We start from the raw sequence: 21347 nt of genomic DNA, 5'->3' as shown, positions 1-21347 counted from the left end.
CAGTCCGAATTTAAAGAGAAAAAAAAGTTCAAAAAACTAAAAACTACTGAAGTCTTTAAAATTGAATAGATTTGCAGCATTTCCAAAGAAAACATAGAATTTTTTTTAGAATTTGAAAAAAAACTTTTTGTCCTTGGTAGGCTTTTGTACTAAATCAAAGAATTATATATAATTTACTGTGGCCTTATGCATGTTACCTTTATTGACTTATTTAATTTAGTTCCTTTAAAAGATAATCCGAAAATGGTACGAATATATAGCCAAAGATCGTCGGAATCCGATATCAAATTAACCTCGCATATTAACAAGATTAATTACTCATCATATATTGAAAAAAGTAGAACATTTTATTCCATTCACTCATAAATAATTAAAAAAAAAAAAGCTGAAAGAAAGGCCGGGAAAAGTGAAGGTAAATGGGGTAAAAGAAAATTTGTGAGACTCTATCTTATAGCAAATGGAATATATGACCAACCATTTGAATTGTTTTGAATCGAACAACGTTTATAAAACGTGAGTTAAACTTACAAGTATCTATTCCAACAAACGTTTAAATATCCTCTCTCTCTCATTTCCACTCGGCGAAAAATAAAGGAGGGGGGATTCCAGCCCCCGGGCCCGCCCCTCCTTCTGGATCCGCCAATGAAACACACTCATTAATAAAAAATCGCCAAAATTAGCATTTAAAAAGATATCATATTTTTGTACATAAAAGACACACAGAAATATTTTATTTAAAAAAAGAATGCTAATTTCAGCAATTCTTGATATTTTATTTTAACGAGTGTATTTACAGACATGGAAAAATACACAACATACGAAATACACCACCTTGAAACCAAGCGCATGTGGATTGACGTACAAAATAATGTACTTATATATTTTTTTCTTAATATATTTCAGCAGATTCTTTTACCATGCCAATAAGAGCTCGAAACATCCGGGGTGGGGATGAGAGTGTTTTACTTATTATTTTGTAACAGTAGTCACATATAGGCGTGCTTTGTTGTTTTTTTTTTTAAAGCTGGGAGTATAGACCTTGCTAATTAAATTTCACAGATCTAGATTTTATTCTTTTATCCCAATATCGTGGTGCATGTTACTAGGAGATTGGCATCTGATCCATCTTAAAGCACAAAAGCATTACAACGAAATGTCAGATGTTAGCGATCAGATGTTATACTTTTCAGTGGCATCCTATCTGCTAATGTGTAGGCTAGTGAGAAGTCACAGATTAAATCTGAGGCGCAAAGTGTGGGTAGGCAAGGAGAATTTCGCCCCCCTCTCGATAGGGATTGGAGGAGGGGTTTCTGGGGGAGTTTTTTTTTCCGAACTATAAGACATGTACGATTGTCATCTACAATTTGACAAGTGAAAATAATATTGTAAACATTTTTTTTTTTCAGTTTGTATTATGATATGAAGACTACTTAACAAAATTGAGAACTTCAATTTTCACTTATTTTTTACTCTGCTTAGAAAATATGGAAACTTCCTTACTGAATAATCTTAATACGATCAATACATTTAATTTCCTCAGAGACATATGTCTCTGATTTCCTACTATAACCAAAATATGTTTCCAATAATATTAATTTCATTTCCTGCAGTAATCATGGCCTCCTGTTGCCGTCGATGGTTTTGAAATTGTCTAGTACAGACTTAATATACCACTTGAGTTTCGGAATTAAAAAAAATCCAGGTATAGGAAGTTTTGTTATAGGTATAAAAACACGGATTGCTAGGATTTTTTTTTTTTTTTTTTTTTTTTTTTTTTTTTTTTTTGCATTTGCATTTGCAACAAAATAAATTTAATAGATAAGAATTATTATCATCTTTTCTCCTCCTTTACAACCATTTTTTTTTTATCCATGACAAAATGATGTGTAGGCTACAGCCTTTGCCTATATGGAATATACGCCACTGCTTTAGCACCAGTGAAGAAAAATGATCGCCCCCCCCCCCCCTCCGAACACACACACACAAACACTAGATGCAGATTCTGTTTGGTTTGGTATTCTGTTCCGCAAAAGGAATGTATTCATCGAGCTCTCTTAATTACGAGTTCCGCTGGTGTTTGAGCATGTTGAGGACGAACTGTGGGAACCCCCCCCCCCCTCGAAAAAAAAAACAACAACAAACAAACAAACAAAAACACACACACACACACACACACACAACAACCACCCCTTCTCCGAATCTTCAACGAAAAATTATTTTTTAATTATACATTTTTGATGGAATAATTTGAAAAATTACTTGAATTAAACATTTCGTAAAAATTCTAGCCTAACCTCCTACCTGGGAATTTTTACAAAATTTTGCACGAAACGAAAAGGTACGAATTATCATGAGGTATAGTGACGTCATTATCCTTTATATAAATCGAGGACGCGAATCCGTCGCACTGTCTGTTTCCGGTGAAACCTCAGAGGAGAAGAAACATCATATAGGGTCTACAGCAGTCAGGAGTGTTCCTCTGTTACACAATGAGTCAAAATCCCCCTGCACACACCAAAGCTGGTAAGTTTACAAAAACACTCTGTAGTTTTCAGAAAGAAAACGTGGATCAGGAATATTGAAACGATATCGATACCTTCGAATGTTGTGTAACAAATTTTTGTAAACACATGTATGTATCATGTGTATTGGATATATTTAACACTGTTTAATGATTGTATGGTTTGATTATATCTTTTAAATCCTTACCTACAGACACCATCTGCACTATTGTCATGTCGTGAAAAATTAGATTTTGGTTAAATATTTTGTGTAAAATGGAATATATAAAGTTATGTCACTGGTTTAAGAACATTGAACCCTGTTATGTAATTATTTTATTTTAATACACGAATTCACATTCTAATGCAACTGTTTTGTAAAATGCATTTTGATTGTATAGTACACCAATGTTTGAGGCAGTAAAACATGCATTAACGAGAATGATAGCTTTCGATTGTGATGTTAAAATAAAACGACGCAAAAACACAATGCTTCATGACGTATTTCATGTAACAAAACTCACCAAAATAAGACGTAAACATCAAACAAAATGCATAAATTGCATTAGAATGGGAATAACTGTCTTCTCATTTGTTATTTTTGACCCTTAATGCTGATTTAACGGTCGCAAGCATCCGATTTACTGGCTCCACTTATGCCTCGCCGGTAAAACTCAGTTTGCGACCGTTAAATCAGTATTAACGGTTGCAAATAACAAATGAGAAGACAGTTATTCCCTAATTTACATATATTTACTTCCCATAAGGGAAAAACTGTCTTCTCATTTAATATATTTTGTCACTATTAATGCTAATTGAATTAACGATTGCAATCAGAGTTTTTACCAGCGACAAGTTAGTGGAGGGGTAAAAACCCGTTGCATTATTATGATGTCAAAATCAAAAGATTTCACTCTCATTGATGCTAGTCTAAATGCCTCAAGCACTAGTGCCTTAGTGATAGGAGTGAAATGGTTCACCGCGGTATCGATTCACCGCAGTATTTTTTCTTGGTTTGATACACGGTGCAAAATCTTTAATTTTTGGTTTGGTTCATTTTCGGACGGGATCGTTATTCATTCGGGTTTGGCATAAGGTAAAACACGTTACTTAATATAAATAAGTATAGAAAACGTAAATTTTTGACGACTGATAGTTTATAAAATAATTTTTGACAGTCAAATAATTCTAATCAATTTCTTCTAGTCAATTTGCAAATAAAAATTTGTAAATTAAGTGACTAGATTTAGTAAAAGAAATCATAAAACAAGGTTGAATTTGTTTCCTTCTATCAAAATGTATCATATCGAAAATAACTGTACCGAGACAAAATTATACAAAACGTATCGAACCGTGAAGGAGGTGTATCATTTCACCCCTACTTAGCAAATCAAAATGCATTTTACAAATTTGTATATATGCATCCATTGAGGGGTGTCTCTATTTCAAATTTGTGTACACTTTTGGATAATTCCTAACACTACAAAATATACAAGCTTATTAGGGGTTAATGCTTTATGAGTAACAACTACATGTAAATTTGATTTTGTCATACCAATGTATGTGTTACCCCACCTTAAAGCAATCAGAGAATTAAAATCAATGAAGGAATAACTGTCTATCTGGTTTCATGATGTGATTAAGCAATGGGCTTGCTTGATAATTTGCATCATGTGCATAAACACCAAAAAACGTTTTTGTAACATTATCACGCAAGCAAATTGCTTGACCATTGTCATGAAGCCAAAAAATCTGACAGTTATTCCATATATTTATATGCACTTGATTCTGTTTATTTTGCATGCTACAAGCCCCGCCTACTTCTGTCTCTCTCTGTCCTGCCCGCACATGAATATTTTGACACCAATTGATGAAGCAGTAGATTTATGTAGAAATCAAGTATTTTTACTATTAATAATAATATGTAGTTTTATTGGACAAAAAAATTTGAAAATAAAAAAGTTTGAATTTGAACATAGAATTATTATACTAGATGTAGATAAACATTAAAGTTAGATAAATAAGCTTTCTCCAGAAATTGTTAATGAGAGACGACGGTCAGGTCAGCTCAGTGTCTAGTCAAGCTAATGTTTACATGTGGATGATATATCTAAAGCCAATCTGATTAACATCAGATCCTTTGATCCGCTTGCATAGATCTCTACACAAGAATCTGAGGAAACTTCATTCAGGGTCATCTCCTGGTGACCTTTCAATTATCCAGTCAAACATTTGCTTGCAAGAATTTAGAAGTATCTCGGAATTCAGTTACGGAAGTGAAAGCCCCGATGATACACGAACGGAAAATGGTGACCTGGTTTCCATAGCCTGTCAAAAGAATGACTGCAGTCTTTTCTGTACAGAAATATATTTGGTATTTGCTTTTGCCTTGTTTATTTAGCTCTTTGTTTTGTATGAAACAATAAGATCTCCCTCACAGCTACTTTCATTTCTACATTACTTTTCCCGAATGTCGCTTAAGTACGATCTTTCTGATTGGTCAAAATTTTAATGAATATTTTTATAAGAAAGGTCACCAGGAGATGACCCTAAATGGAGTTTCCTCAGATCTTTGTGTAGCAATCTATGTGAGCAGATCAAAGGATCTGATTTTAATCAGATTAATCTAAAGCATACTTGGGTGGTCAGACTTGTTCGTGTAACTCATTAATTACCTGACTTGGAATAAATTCTGATTCTGATTGTAGTCCAGTTAGTGGAGAGCAACAGTCGACCATGTGGTGTCCAGCTGGTCAGCACCGCCAGGACAAACAAATCAGCTGATCCGATGGACTTAGTGGAGCTAGCTACCACCATACAAAAGGTACTAAGGGTTGTCAATTCTAATGCTTGTATGATCACTCTATTTATGTATATTGTTTTATGTACATATATGTGTTGGCCTTTTAAAACACATATAAAAGACCTTTTAAAGAGGGTTATCATACAATATTGAACTTTGAAGCATACAAGTCAAGCATTATTGGTCGATGGTTAGTTGCTTATAGTTTTTCCAGGTTTAAATTTTAAGTGATCCATGTTAACATGGTTAAGAATAAGTAATACATGTATATATCATTAACATTTGTAGGCTGATGAATTTGTTAAAGCTACAGCAGGCAGTAAACTGACGGAGATCGCAAACCAGATCCGCTACCTACAGGAGCGGGCCAGAAAGGTAAAAATAGATTCCGCAGGGCAAAGCTGGATTGGTGTGGATTTGACTACTTCATATGTACTTGTACAAGGGAAACAGAACTGAATTAGTTCAAAGTGCAGTTCAGCATTAGTATCTTATTGAATGCCCAATGAAATGTTCTTTTTTTCTCAGAAAATAATGTTTGATTACAAAATTCCTGTCCATCTGCACAATTAAAACTAGTGAATTTCTATGAAAACTGACAAATTCAGTAATTTTCTACGTTTTTTTAATGGGGCCTGGGCCTTTACAATTGGGAAAAATCATCGACATTTGTGTAAAATTGGGAAAAAATCCATAAGATTGAAATTAACCTTAATTGACAGGTAAAATAAAATATATAAGTAAATATAACATCATTTATTCAAAATATTTACTACAAAATAACAAATTAGACACAGTTCTACATTTTAAACTTTTTTTTTTAATCTTTGAAAGTTATCATTGTGACCGTCCTATACTTCCATTTTTTTTTGCCATAATGGTAGACATAATAGAAAATCCTACTCATAATAGCCATTAAAGATGGAGTAATTTGACTTGATTTATAAGAAATCATTTTTTTCCTAACATTATAAAAGCTATCTAAATTACCTTTCATATTGCTGCAATTACCCTGCAATATTGGTTGCATCTGCCGGGTGTAGAAACGGTTTGATTTTCGTGGAATAAGGGATGCTTGTTGTAAAACTATTAGTACTTGGATTTAAAAATAAAGCTATGTTTCACCGGTTCACATGCATCTTACACTTTCTTACGATGTATTTACACACAAATTGACATTTGACATGATCCATGTGTTTTTCTGTCTTGTAAACGCACAAAATGATCTACTCTTCCTCACCACTATTTTAAGAGTCTGAATGACTGAGAACAATATTGTTCCATTTTTGATAAGTCGTACGTAAAAAAATTCAATATAACAAAAACAATGGTTTTATTTTAGGAAAAAAAGCAACTGAAATTGGGAAAAAATCGGTAATTTTTGATAGGGGAAAGGGCCGATATTTGGACCTAAATTGGGTGTAGAAAAATCCATGAAATTAAGAAGGAATTTTTAATAGTTGCTATTTTAATTTTTAACTTTTGAAAAATCAAACTTGCAAGCTAATAATTTTCAATGTGATTCATGCACTGAAATTGCCCCACTTCAATATTGTGATATTCTTGAATTTTATGACATCATGGTTGTGATTTTGGATGTACTTGCAGGCTTTAGAAGAGGCCAACAGAGACAACAAACTCCATCATTACGCCTGTAACTTGGTGAAGAAACCAGGCACCACATACTATCTGTATGAAAGAGAATCCGGACAGAAGTATATGTCAATTCTATCTCCTGAAGTGAGTCATTAAGTAAATAAAACAAAATAATACAAATGATAACACAACTTACACACCTTAGAAGGTTTAATGCTGCATGAACTAAATGGTTTGGACTGCCAAAGGTTCTCTATGTGTAAATGATAAGCTACCTTTGTTAAAGCTTAAAAGAAAATACGTAAGTAGCTTTCCAACACAAATAGCATGTATGGTAGCAAATATTGCTTGAATGATTTGAGAGTACTGAATAGCGCATCACAAATGTAGTAAATAAATGCATATTGTAAAATGTGCATAAATGTTGACGAACTTAAAAAAATAAATAGCAAGAAACCAAGATAATACTGTAACTGGAACTTAAAAGAGTTATCTCCATCAAGAATAATCCGTATTTCACTAGATATTCTTCATTTGCCTTTGCACTCTATAATTCATATTTCAGGAATGGGGTGCATCTTGTCCACATGTATTCTGTGGAGCCTACAAATTAGAACATGATATGTCATGGACTCCTTTAGAAGAGGTGGAGGAACGTAGTCAACAATTCGCTCTCATTGATAAAATCTTAGACACTCAGAAAGCATTGCCTGAAACATCATCCATCACCGGTATATTTGGAGACAAATCATAGAGTGAACGGTCGTGGAGTGAACAACTAATGTGTGATTGGAATGGACTCATGTGTAATGTTGTGTATACAAGTTTGATATGCATGTGTGAAAGGATTTGTGAATACATGTGTCACAGATGAAAAATGTGATAAAAATTTTGCAATTCAGAATAACTGTGATGAAAAGTAGGGAAGTTTGAATTTGAAGGTGACTTTTACCAATCATGCTATTGAATTTTGTTTTAAAATGTAAGGATTACTTTTTAGATCAATATTTTAATCAGATGTTTGCAACCATCAGAAGAAGAGTTGATAAATTGAATGTTCAATAGATGTACCATTGTCAGTATTTTGTTTTATTAATTATTACAATTTTATCCATTATGTACTTCATAATTATTAAACCATCCTTGAGGGCTATAGTACAAATTACCTGCGGTTATATTTATGTACATGCTTTTTCTTATGGTTTATTTTAAATTAAATATCCCTTTTATTGAATTTATTGTTAACATTATTTGTATTTATTGTTCACATTTTTGTATTTAAGGTAATTTGAAAAAATGAAAATAAATATTTCATATTGAAATAATCATCAAATTTGTTTTTGAGGAATAGTGTATTTGTAACACAAGCACATATTTGTAGCCAAAAACTTACTGTAATGAGAGGGTTTGACACCAGTGGCCTGAGTCCACCAAAGTTTGGAATGTCCACCAAATGCTACACATGTAATAGTGATAATTTCCCTTCTCTGGAAACACCTGCATGTCAGGTTTATGTCTCACAGTTGATTAGATAGCAAGAGAATGTTCTTTCTGAGCATGAATATGTTTTACATGAAGAATTTCAACATAAGAGGAATCTAGAAAACTTGAAATAGCTTTGTATCAATTTTTGTGACCTCTTACATAAACTAACTGTCCTACTGAATATTTCATATTGTTAAATATACATTTTTGGTTTCAAGTTGGCAACATACTTAAATCCACAGAGAGTAGCTAGAAAAATTATTTTTTTATATCTATTTGACCTTAACAAATTTATATCAATATACACTCCATAATCCCCAAAAAATTACATATTTCTCAGTATTTCATAAGTATGAAACATGAAATTTTGGATTGAATAAAAGATAATGAAAAACTATAGTTGATATTTTTCTTTCTTTAAGAAAGACAAATCATTAAGATTTTCAATGTAACTATGATAGAGGGATATTAGCTATTGTCCATACCATTATTCAGCTTAAATAATGCTTATAAAATGAAATTATCATTTTTGTTTATGATTTTCGAAAAATATGGGACACTAACAAAATTAATATATATACGATTTTCTATCTCTTATAAGTTGAAAGACAAAGACACATCATTTATATCCAAAAAGAACAGTGATCTATCTCGCAAGTCATATAGGCAATACAAATCATGAACAGGGAGACATTCAGAGCCCTGGAAACATCAGAAATAGGGATCAGGTGCCTTGGAGGAGTAAGTATTCCCTATCTACCTGTCACACTCTATGTAAGCGGTACTGGTAACCCATAATCAAAATTAGTATAAAGGTAAATGAATAGGTTGATAATAGTATCAAATATGCCAGCCAAATTACGCCTAAGGATATGTAATATAATTTACAAACGAGATCGTAATAACCATAGAATTAAACGAGAATGTTGAAAGACCTGTAATGGCATCCTATTTGTCAGTAGCCTGCATCGATTTAAAAATTGATCGTTTTCAGACATAACACCATATGTAGGTAATTGCGGGATATTACTACATAAAAAAGAGATGATGACGCGATAAAAAGCTTAATTTCATTCTCTGCAATCATATATTTTATCGGTAGCTTGCAGTTTGCTTGCCTTTAACGTCTATACGGGATAAAGCAATCGATGTTAAAAAAAGATTTGATCGACTCTGTGCTTTATTTTTAGTTCATGGGGATATAACGTGGAGACATACGAACGAAAATTAATACTGAAAAAAAGAGATCAAGCTCCTCATTGACAATATCTATGTTGTCTCTAGGGACAATTTAATCTGTTGGAATTTCCATGGATACTAATTGTCCCCCTTTATTAGCAGACTAATTTTTGCACTAATATGAAGTAGAATTTATTTTTAAAAAAAATCTACATGAAGGGGAGAAGTCTCATGCTGTGGCCATCAATTCTACATTAAGACACATCGACGACGTTTTATCAATAATTATACCCCACGCAACAAGTTGAGGGGGGTATAATGTTTTTGACCCGTCCGTCAGTCAGTGTGTCAGTCAGTCAGTCCGTCAGTCCTGTTTTTTTGTCAGCGCAACTCCTCATAAACTGCTGCACAGAATTTCATCAAACTCTGCAGATATTTAGGACACAATGTGTAGATGAGCATATTACCAGGGAATTCCGATTCCTTTATTTTTTATGGGAATTTTGGCACTTTTCAACTTAGATTTTTGGTCATATGTTGAATACAGAGATGAACAGTTGTCAGCGCAACTCCTCATAAACCGCTGCACAGAATTTTGTCAAACTTTGCAGATATTTAGGACACAATGTGTAGATGTGCATGTTACCAGGAAATTCCGATTCCTTTATTTTTTATGGGAATTTCGGCACTTTCCGACTTAGATTTTTGGCCATATCTTGAATATAGAGATGAACAGTTTGTCAGCGCAACTCCTCATAAACCGCTGCACAGAATTTTGTCAAACTTTGCAGATATTTAGGACACAATGTGTAGAATTGCAAATTACCAGGAAATTCCGATTCCATCATTTTTCTGGGAATTTCTGCACTTTTCAACTTAGATTTTTGGCCATATCTTGAATATAGAGATGAACAGTTTGTCAGCGCAACTCCTCTTAAACCGCTGTACAGAATTTGGTCAAACTTTGCAGATATTTAGTACACAGTGTGTAGATGTGCATATTACCAGGAAATTCCGATTCCTTTATTTTTCTGGGGATTTCGGCACTTTTCAACTTAGATTTTTGGCCATATCTTGAATATAGATACGAACAGTTTGTTAGTGCAACTCCTCTTAAACCGCTGCACAGAATTTGGTTAAACTTTGCAGATATGCATATTACAAGGAAATTCCTATTGCATTATTTTTGCCTTAAGAGTTTTGCCTATTATTGAAGAAACTTTCCAGTGAGGTAATAAGGAAATCCACTGGAATCAGCTTTTGTAATGAAATTTTATGTGAAATATTTTATGACCTTAAAAGACCCCTATTGGTTTTGATATCAAAATATTAATGATTTAACACACACACACACACACACACACACACAATCTTGGATAGTTCTCACCCCCACCCCCACCCCTCACCCCCCTTCAAATTGGTGCTTTGCCTTAAATAATTTCATAAGTACAGTATATAAACAAATTCATATGACTACATCATAATTTTGTTTCCATCAATTATTTAAATGTGTAAATTGTCATGTGTTGGACATGGACTTACACTCATAACAAATCGAAATCACTGAGGAATTTAAATAACAGTTTGTCAGCATAACTCCTGCACTGAATTTCCTGAAACTTTGTAGGTATTTCAGACATAATGTATAGATTTGTATATTACCAAGAAATTTTGATTCCATTATTTATCTAGAAACTTCAGCCCAATTAAATTTGTAACATACAAAGATTTGAATGTCCTTATATGCAAGAAGTTTTGATGTGATGATTTTTTGCAAGTAATGCCCCTTTTTGAATTATTATACTGTGTATTTAAAACGTGTTGCATTGTTGAGTTTTGGGTGAGCGTGGGGTATGTGAGCTTGCTCACTTTTTCTTTCATTATTTTATTAACAATATTCATTTTCATTCAATACGTTGAATTAATACATCTTACTGATTACTGAGCTCGAAATAAAAGACAATACATATCTGATACATCCTTCTCAAATTGGTTATTTTACTAGAGAAATTAAGACAATGATTGCAAACTAACAGCTAGATAAACGCTGTGAATTCAATCTCTTTACAGTCAACTCTCATTTTATGTAGCAATATCGGTAAATTATTATTGTCTGCATATGGTGTTTATGTATTCCAGTAAGGTTAATAGACAAGAGCATGTTTTGTATAAGAACACTTTTTAAATGAAGACAGGCTGAAATAACAAATAAGTTGATGTTACAAAGGTAAAGACAATACTGTTTAAAGGCAACATTTCGCAACTTCTATGATGAATACAATGCCGTCAACCCTGTTAGCGGAAAAAAAAACTGTCGTTACATCGAATGATGACTGGACATATTTCATACAAATGATTAGGCAATTGATTTCATGCTGCATTGTTCACGGAATTCTCCGTTTACCCGATCAATATAAAGGACTTATGGCAAGCTTAACCAGTCAAAATGGAATGCTTTCATGGCATTCGATCCCACCTCTGCTGTTTTTTTTATGAATGAAATTCTTCAAAATCACATTTCAGTCTTTAATACTTTTAACATTCCAGTCAACCAAGGTGAGTTCGAACTACCTTACGTATACTGGATTCCTAAATTTCATAAAAATCCTTACCAACAAAAATACATATGGCCGGTTCCAGCAAATGCTCTACAGCACCCCTCTCTTTACTCCTTACAAAAATATTACCTGCTGTTAAGGAGAAACTTCAGAAGTACTATTGTGGATTCTCAAAAACAACAAAGAACCTAGAAAATTCAAGATCACTTTCCTACAATTTATCCAACTATTCCTCACGATAAATTAAAACTTGGATTTTTGGTATCAAATACAACTGCTTTTTTAAAAAAAATAAATGAAAATGGAACGCGATCGGAAATTTTCGTATCTTGTGATTCTATTCATAGGTCGACTCGGAAAATTATAGTGAACTTGAAAAAGAGACACCACAGAGTCTGCCACATCTGTTTCAAATTAGGATGTTTCGCAGAATATAGACAATAAGGGCCAGCTAACAGCTAAATTGTAGTTGACGACGAACTTTCCTTTTTATGTCGTAATATTCTTCTATCACCTGTATATGGTGTTTACATCTCCCAACTTACTCGATACTCAAAAGCATGCTATGAGAATGATCAATTTTTTAAAACGAGGCATGCTACTGACGTATAAGTTGATGATACAATGTTACATGAATTTAACCACCTAGTTTAAAGTCAGTTTTTCGTAAATTCTATGGTCGATATAAGGACCTTGTTACATGTAACAAATATAAGCTATCATTGGGTTGTATTTTGGCTGACGTGTTTTATACAAATTGTTAGGCCTTTGTTTCTATACTTTATTTGATTACGGAATGCTCCGTCTACCTGATCAAAATATAGGGCTCAAGATGGGGGGGGGGGGGAGGGGGGGGGCAGGTCAACAAGATATGCTTACTCCTCAAAGGCACCTAACCCACCTCTTGAATTTTTGGGGGTCCTTGTTTTGTGCCCTAGCTGTTCACAGATTTGTATTGTTTGTAGATATTTTTTTTTTCATTCTCACCCTTTTCATTTCGGAAGTTCGTGTTTGCTCTACTCTCAATTTGTACCGTTCATTGTACTATTTAGCATGATAACTTATCGTTATCTTCAAATGCATGTGAATTGATGAAACATCGTTGATATAGCTGAATGTGAAATTGAAGGCAACTCAGCAAGAGCTTTTATGTTGAATTTTTTTGAATAAATATTCCTTCACATAAATTCCAAAAAGATATCAGCCAACTAAGGAGCAAGAACAATTTCTAAGACTAGGAGGGCTACTGCCGAACCAGTTGATGATACTAGGGTATCTGCAATCTCAATTGAAGCAAACATTTCACAAATTCTATAGTCGATACAATGACTTTTTTTGCAAATACAGTCTGTCGTTAGGTCGAATCCTGTCGCACGAGTGAAAGAGGTCCATCTCCACCTATAAAATAATAAATTTTCGGTTTATCATATTTTCTTTGATTTTCCTTTTGCCTCTGTCTTTTACACTGTGTAACACAGTGTCATAGGGTGTGATATCAAAGTTAAGCGGTTCTGAGACGTCATAACTAGGCGAATGTGAGATCGAAAATGGTAAACATGGATATTAATATCTATTTGGAGAAAACTTGGGCGGTTTTAGACTGTCAGGATTATTTATTTACTTTCGCTAATAAAAGACAGTATTTTTTTTATTACACTATTCTTGAAGAGAAAAAAAATCGGGTTTGACGCAATTTTGATATTTTCAAAATGAAAAAAAATATCACTTTTATTAAATGGATAAATTACAGTATTTCACAGTTGAAAATGTAGTACAGGTAAATGTAATTATTGCCTTTGATTTACTCAGATATTTCATTGTTGATATCTCCTATTTTGCATTTCTGAGGAAATTTATAGTTTTTGAAATTGACATCTATGCCAGAGAGAAGACACATGAGTTCTGCACATCATGAGTTTTCTGTACAATATGATTGTCACTGGCTCTGATGCACTTCTCCGGAAAATTGAAGTGACGAATTATACATGTACTTATCATTCTGGATATGGTGAAATAATTGTTATCATACTAACGTATATGTGGAATTTTTATCAGGACGCGAATGTAGTGAATTATCATTAAAATTTTGTAAATATATTTTAGCGAATAGCAATTTTAGCGCTTTTAAGTTGTGGAGATAGATATCTATTACCATGAATTTGGAACGAATTGTTAGCGATATTCAATTTCACCCTCGCGAATAATGCCAAAATTGAATGCTCGCTAAAAATTCTGCGCATACTTCATCAAAAACGTAAAAATCTGCTTACAGTGAAGAAGAACGTCAGGAGTACTGTACAACAATATATTCGAGAAATTTTGTAAATCAGAGGTGGATTTTTAGGAAAATCACAAAATTTTACCAACAATAAAACATTCGCCTTTTCAACACTTTGTACAACAGTCCCCAAGATAAAGTCCAAGCTTTTTTGACATCATTGACAGCTGCTTTTTCAATTAAAATGGTACTTGTAAAAATACTTATCTTGTCATTGGTCGTTTGCAAGATTATTTTGTTTAAAACACACTGATTGTACACACAAGTACTCCGAAGATGATATTAAAAAGTTGCTTGAGTTTCTGATTGACAAATCGATGTGGTTTTGGAGATCAAGTCTTCCAACAGTCTGTTGGAAATCCCAAGGGTACTAATTGCGCCCCGTTATTAACAGATTTATTTTATTTTCATATGAAGCAGATTTTATTCAAAAACTTCTGCATGGAAAGAAGTCTCTTGCTGCAACTTTCAATTCAACATTAGACGACATGTCATCAATTAACAATGTTGTTTTCATTCCCTCTTTGATTCGACATATCCCTTTGAACTCGACATAAAAGATACCATAGAGTCTGACGCATCTGTTTCATATTTGGATACTTTACTAGAAACACGTTAGTCTTAACCTAACAGCAAAACTTTAAGATAAACTTGATGAAACTTTTCTATCGGCAACCCCCCCCTTAATGTAGCAATATACTATTATCACCTGCATATGGAGTCTATGTCTCTCAGTTGATTAGATACACACGGGCATGCTGTATGCATGGACAACTTCTAAAACGAGGCAAGCCATTGAAAAAAAAGTTGATAAAACAACAAAATCAACAGTCTCGTTAAAAGTCAAAATTTAGCTTATTTTACGGTTGATCTAATTACCTTGTCAGAAAATTCAATCTTTCAGTTAGGCCAATGTTGACGACATTTTTCATGCAAATTTTTAGGCTATTATTTTCATACTGAATTTCCGTTTGCCCGATCATGACAAGTAGCACACTTTTGAGCTTGCTTACTGTTGTCTTCATATATTACAATTTTTACAACTTGAAACATTTTTGAAATGAAATTGTATTATTTGTAACCCTTAATTTTTATGAAAGAAAATAAATTTATAAGGAATAAATTTATTACCTACCAAAGAATGACCTGGATTGGAACAATTTACGTTTTTTTTTTCATAAACCTCTTCGCGGTTTATAAAGCCTTAACTTTCCCAACCAAGGCTATACAGTATATTCATTCCTTAAATACAGATGTATTTCCAAAAGTCAAATTCTTTTCAGACGATTTCATTGTCTGATTAAAATGTTTTCTGTAATGACGATTTAAGCATATCTAAACAACCCTGCCAAGGATATTACGGTTTGAACAACTCCGGCTGCATAATTGGTGACCGTTTAGCCGAGTCATTACATATAAATTATTTAAATTGATGCAAAACAAATTTTGTTAGACTAAGCGGTACGTTTCCCAGCAAAGTTTTGCAAATGGAAGCTTTGAAAATAAGCACTCAATATTTTTTTTTATATTTAAAAAGAGTGAAGATAACGAACAGTGATCGATCTCATAAAAACTAGAAACAATACAAATATGTGAATACGGCATAAACAGGGACCCCTGGAAATTCCAGAGATGGGACCAGATGCCTTGGAGGAGTAAGCATCCCCTGTAGACCGGTCACACCCGCTGTGAGCCCCATATATTGAATAAGAAAAAAGCAATCACTACATATGATACTTATCCCTTCAGGTATCCGTGCGCTCTTCTTTTATCAATATGAAATTTAAAAAAAAAGTATTCCAAGGCATTATTATCTTCACGTTTTTTACCTCTTGACTAGAAATTCAGATTTTCAATCAATAACACATGTACGTGGAAAAAGTATTTTACAAATAACATATTGCATTTTACAAAATTTAAATAAAAAGAAAAACAGAGTCAATGAATGAAGTTAACATAGTTTGTTCAAACATTCTAAATGTTTGTCGTTTACAGATGTGTAGACACAACAAAACTGGTCTCTGTCTGAATGTCCGATGATAATGAGCTTCCTGTGTTCCAGACCTCGCTGCTCGGGCTCCTACAGATAGGCTTCATTGTCTGTAAATCTCCTTTAATTGAATACCACTTAGAAAAATTATTGAATTGATTTTTCCTCACGCTCTTCTTTCCTTTGAACCATCTTCTGAAAATCTGTTTCAGTGATTTTCTAAATTTACCACCAGTCACAAGGTAAACAAAGAATGTAACACATTTATTGGTGTAAAGCATGTAAAAAGTCACAGAGAATAGCAGTCCCATATCTGGTGTACTGTAAAACTCTGGGTCGTATCCTGATATGGATAATTGGACGGAGAAAGGAAACGTTAACAATAACAGTACTAAGGACTCTCCAATCAACATAGGTGCTATGGTATGTAATTGTTTTCTCATCCGAGTACTGTAATTGAATTTGGTTTGTTCAGTCACTTTGGAATTTTTGCTAGTTTTCTTGAAGATTTTCTGGAAATTAGATGATTTGAGTATCTGAAGTAGGAGAACAGAGTTACTCCCCATGATGATGATGAAACACACAGAAAGATATACAAGATGTAACCAAGGCCAAACCTGCTTCCAGAAAAATTTGTATGACTCAGTTCCTGGAAATACATCACAGAGCCTTTCTTTCCGCGATTCCGGAACCATATTGGATCCAATGAGGAAATGAAATTCCTTGGCGACAACAATCAGGACTGTGACAAGAACCACAACTCTTGCTCGCTTGATTGATTTCGTTTTGAACCTTAAGGGAAACGTCATTGCTAAAGCCCGGTCTACGGTCATCATACTTGTGATCAAAATACCGAAGTCACAGTTCCCCCACCCGTAAAAGTCTAGGAATTTACAGATGCCTTTCACATCATTTCGATAATAAATCCCTTCAAAACTAACGTAAAGCCAGTGTGTTGTCATGGATATCACTAGACTTAGAGCGTCATTAACAGCGCTGGTTGTCATGAAGACAGACGTTGATTGTCTACAAAACTGTTTTGTGCGCATGACCAATATGATGAGTACATTACACGTGACTCCAACAAATATGAGAATTGGTGGATAAACAGCATTTATAATGTCTCCTGACGTTTGACTTTTGGTTTCTGTGGCGCTCACCTCTGATGTTGCAGTCGCAGAAAATGGCACAACTGTTGAATTCATCATCTTCAGAAAAGAATCTGCTCAGATTAACTTCTGAAACAAAAATAATATAATGTGGTAAAATTGATTTTCACTCGAAACCATAAAAATCATAATTTACCATTCCGAAACATCATTTTAGTCTATTCTATGTTTTTGAAATATAGTGTTCAGTTTCTTGTTGGTTTTGTTTGTTACCTCTTTGATAGCTTTAATTTTGTGCAACAGTCTTTTATATTCGTCCAAACTTATAAACTATTCAATGTCTAGGATTTAGTCCTATTAAACAATGAAACGGCTTCTGGTAATCTCGTAATCTATATAAATAGGTAAAGATAATGATCAGTTATCAATTCCCCAAATCGTGTAATCAAAAGGAATATTGAACAGGGACAAATACGGAACCCTGGAAACACAGGATGTGTAAAGTGCCCAAGTATCAGTTCTTATTACTTTGTACTATTTGTAAATAGTTTCCAAGTAGATACACAAAAACAGTGCAGTGAACTAATTTTATTACAGCATCGATGCTGATTTGAATGCTTCCTTTGCTTGCATGCTGATTTAATGCTAGTTTCCCTTATCTTGATGCTACCTCTCCTGATTTATAAGTTGGTCAATGCTACCGGAAGTAGCATGCTGCTACCGGAAGTAGATGATTTAATATTAGCATCGCCGTTTAGAGCAATAAAATGCCTTATATTATTTTATATCATTAAATATTATTATATATTATTATTTTAAATATTTTAAGCGTTTTTCTCTCTCTTTTCTCAATTTTTACTTAAAAAACTGATTTTCTGATGCTAGTAGGTCAATGCTGATTTTAAGTAGGTCAATGCTAGTTATATCCTTTGCTTACTGATGCTGATCCTGGTAATGCTGTTTTTTAAATGCCGATCCTGATGCTATCTGAATGCTGATGCTTATTTTGCTTATGTGATCCTGATTTATGTAACAAATTAAATTAGTTCCCTGCATTGTATATTTATTTTCCCGAGTAGAAGAAGTGGTTAATTTATTTTATAATTTAAGGAAAACCTTTAATTATATTTTAATAAAACATTGAACGATAAAACAATGAATACTTCTTTCTAGTAAATGCTACATTGTGAATGATTTGTTTCTCATTTCTAAATCCTATTAAATATTTATAAAGCTTACCTTGTATTTTTGTACCATTCTAGCCATAAATTTAAGTGTCTAGAACACAAAATCGAAGTCAGTATTTACATTGTGCAGAATTTTATGAACACGATCTGTTTATAACAGTGTAAGATAAATGGAAATTGTCACTTTAGATAGTTAATAATGATTCTTAGAAATAAAAGGTGAAGAAATTATTTATCAATCTTCATTTAGATCGTACTGGCTTTGAATATTTCAAATCAATACACAACCCTATTATACAATAGAAGAAAAACAAAGATTTTCATAAAGATGTAAAATATGATCCAACAATCTGCCATTAATCCGATTAACAAAATGTACAGGTTCGACGGAATTTTTGAAGTGTATATTTGAAGAGTTCAGAAGATCATCGCTGCCTTTGACAATAAAAGTCTCTCTTTCTTTCTCTTAAAATTGCTCATGCTACGCCTTTGTTGCGTGAACTTGATATCTAACATTTTATCTTAAATCAATGTGCTTCTTCTGAAAACTTTGTATCAGTAATATTCTTGAATTTTGTGTAAAGCATTGTTGACCTCTTGACAATAAATTAGTAAATCATTTTAACTTGACATCTAGCATCTCTGTCGTAAGTATAAGGTTGAGGTCTGAAGATTCTCTTTAAGTTGTGATCAGAACCATTATTAAAACACTCATCATTATCTTAGATTTTGTTCTTTATTTTTTTTTTTACACTATTAAAATAACCTTTGTATTCTGCCCCCTAATGTTATAATTAGAGTCAAAAAGGTCAATAAGTTCTCTTTCACTTTTTGACCTATAATATTACAATTAATTCTAAACAGCTAATATGCCTAAATATTATATCCTCAAGAAAAAAAAATCTACAATAAAAACGCCTGCTCAAAACATTTAAAGGTGATCGATCTCTTAAAACCTGTACGCGTATGATTATGAATCGTGAACATTGTAAAAACGAGGACCTCTGGAAACACCAGATAAGGGATCCGGTGCCTAGAAGGCGTAAACATCCCTTGTTGACCTGTCACACCCTCCGTAAGCCCTCTGTATTAATCATGTAGACGGAGATATTCATAATCAATATAAATATTAGAGCAGGGGCCTAACAAGTGGCAAGAAAATGTCAGTTGAAATACGACCCAACGATAGGATGTATAATTGCAAACAGTCAATATAACCACAACGGAATTTGCAGAATGTAGGCTTTAAAAGAGACTGTTGAAAACTCTATAACGTCAACCAATTTTTATTAGTCTGCCTCGTTGGAAAAAAATAATCGTACATGATCTTGAGTATCAAATCAAGAAGGAGACATAAACACCATATACAGGTGATAGTGAAATATTACTGTACAAAAAGGGGAAGTAAAACATTCAAGTATAAAACACATGTGGCAGACTCTGTGGTGTCTTTTAGTTTTCTTTTGAAATTCTTTTTTTCTTTGTTCACTGAGGTATATCGAATCGACAAAAATTGCAAATAATTTTCGTTAAGAATCAAAACGTCGTCGATATAAGCAGAATATCAAATTGAAGGCCACAACAACGGTTTCCTGCTTCTCATGTAGAACGTCTTGAATAAATTCCGCTTTATAGAATATATAAGAAAAAAAAAAGGGTCGGCTAATAAAGAAACACATTTAGTGCCCATCGAGATTCCAACAGATTGTTAGAAGATCAGGCCCCAAGACCATAAACAGAGAACAGACTTAAGTCAAAGTTCAAAATCGATATAACTTTCAAAATAATTTAGATTATAAAATAAAATTTTCATCATATGTTTGAATTGAAGTGTTATGCACAATTTCAATTTTTTAAGCTAATACGTTAAATGAAATTTAATTTATTAAAAATCAGATTTTTGACTTAAGTCTGTTCTGAGTTTATGGTCTTGGGGCCTGGTCTCAAAAGACTACATAAACATTGTCAATGAGGGACTCCAGCATCTTTTTAATATGAATATTCGACCTAAAAGTATTTACGTGTAGGATCAAAACTGTTTTTAACAAAGTATTGAAAATCTCAATATAATTATGTAAATTTCCAAATTCCATTTTTTCTGAAGAAACAGTTATCTATGATGTCAAAAAACCTAGTCTTTAATTAATCATGAGAAGTGGTTGGATAAAGCGGTGAAATGTTATGTAATTATTTTGCTTCTTTGGAGTTTTTGAATGCATTTAAACAATATACATTACTATATTATTGATGCAACAAAATATATTGAAAGAGATATAGAATCTAAAACCATAAAAGTTTGAAAAGATCAACACAACAGTCTGCCAAGGAATATAAAAACATATAAAACTAAGTTTTAGGAGAGTTCAATCTATACGCCCTGGTTGATTGAGGCTTCAGCTAATTAATCTTAATTTCTCACCTGTATGTTTACTTTTTCGTGATCAAGCAAAAAGAAATCATCATAGATCAAACAAGTATTCATATATCCATTGATTCCCAGAAGTCCAGACTCTTTTTGTAAAGAATTGTCTGAGTCAGAACCTTCGATCTCACAAGTGAAGAAACACCTTAATGTAAACAAGAAGCGCTTCCACTGTAGGTAAAGGTTAAGCCTTATCTAGAAGTTTTCATCTGAATCAAACGTAACAAATCTGGCCCCGG

At 33.1% G+C, this 21347-nt stretch overlaps 2 protein-coding genes across 2 annotated transcripts; one reads left to right on the top strand and one right to left on the bottom strand.

Annotated features, from left to right (window-relative positions):
* The first annotated feature begins 2414 nt into the window (after positions 1 to 2414).
* LOC133191830 (uncharacterized protein C1orf50 homolog) lies at positions 2415 to 8782 on the top strand. The gene is made up of 5 exons (XM_061327558.1): positions 2415 to 2523; positions 5210 to 5325; positions 5593 to 5679; positions 6913 to 7044; positions 7466 to 8782. Exons 1-5 carry the CDS (start codon positions 2490 to 2492, stop codon positions 7652 to 7654), a joined length of 558 nt encoding a protein of 185 aa, XP_061183542.1. The 5' UTR covers positions 2415 to 2489; the 3' UTR covers positions 7655 to 8782.
* Positions 8783 to 16389: 7607 nt separating this feature from the next.
* On the bottom strand, positions 16390 to 17619 carry LOC133191755 (C-C chemokine receptor type 3-like). Its single transcript, XM_061327492.1, has one exon. It carries the CDS (start codon positions 17596 to 17598, stop codon positions 16390 to 16392), a length of 1209 nt encoding a protein of 402 aa, XP_061183476.1. The 5' UTR covers positions 17599 to 17619.
* Positions 17620 to 21347: the final 3728 nt, after the last annotated feature.

This window comes from Saccostrea echinata, unplaced genomic scaffold, assembly GCF_033153115.1.
Source record: "Saccostrea echinata isolate AGI-Se365-2 ecotype Australia unplaced genomic scaffold, CSIRO_AGI_Sech_v1 ptg000024l, whole genome shotgun sequence".
In the NCBI taxonomy this organism is placed as follows: Eukaryota; Metazoa; Mollusca; class Bivalvia; order Ostreida; family Ostreidae; genus Saccostrea; species Saccostrea echinata.
Note: the sequence above shows the minus strand (reverse complement) of the source record. Positions and strands in the feature narration are given on the sequence as shown.

Excerpts from the sequence above, each read along its gene's own strand:
- LOC133191755 (XM_061327492.1), bottom strand. The coding sequence starts at position 17,598 with ATGATGAATTCAACAGTTGTGCCATTTTCTGCGACTGCAACATCAGAG.
- LOC133191830 (XM_061327558.1), top strand. The coding sequence starts at position 2,490 with ATGAGTCAAAATCCCCCTGCACACACCAAAGCTG. Across the intron at positions 5,680-6,912 it reads TACAGGAGCGGGCCAGAAAG|GCTTTAGAAGAGGCCAACAG; the intron begins GTAAAAATAGAT and ends ATGTACTTGCAG. Across the intron at positions 7,045-7,465 it reads TGTCAATTCTATCTCCTGAA|GAATGGGGTGCATCTTGTCC; the intron begins GTGAGTCATTAA and ends TTCATATTTCAG.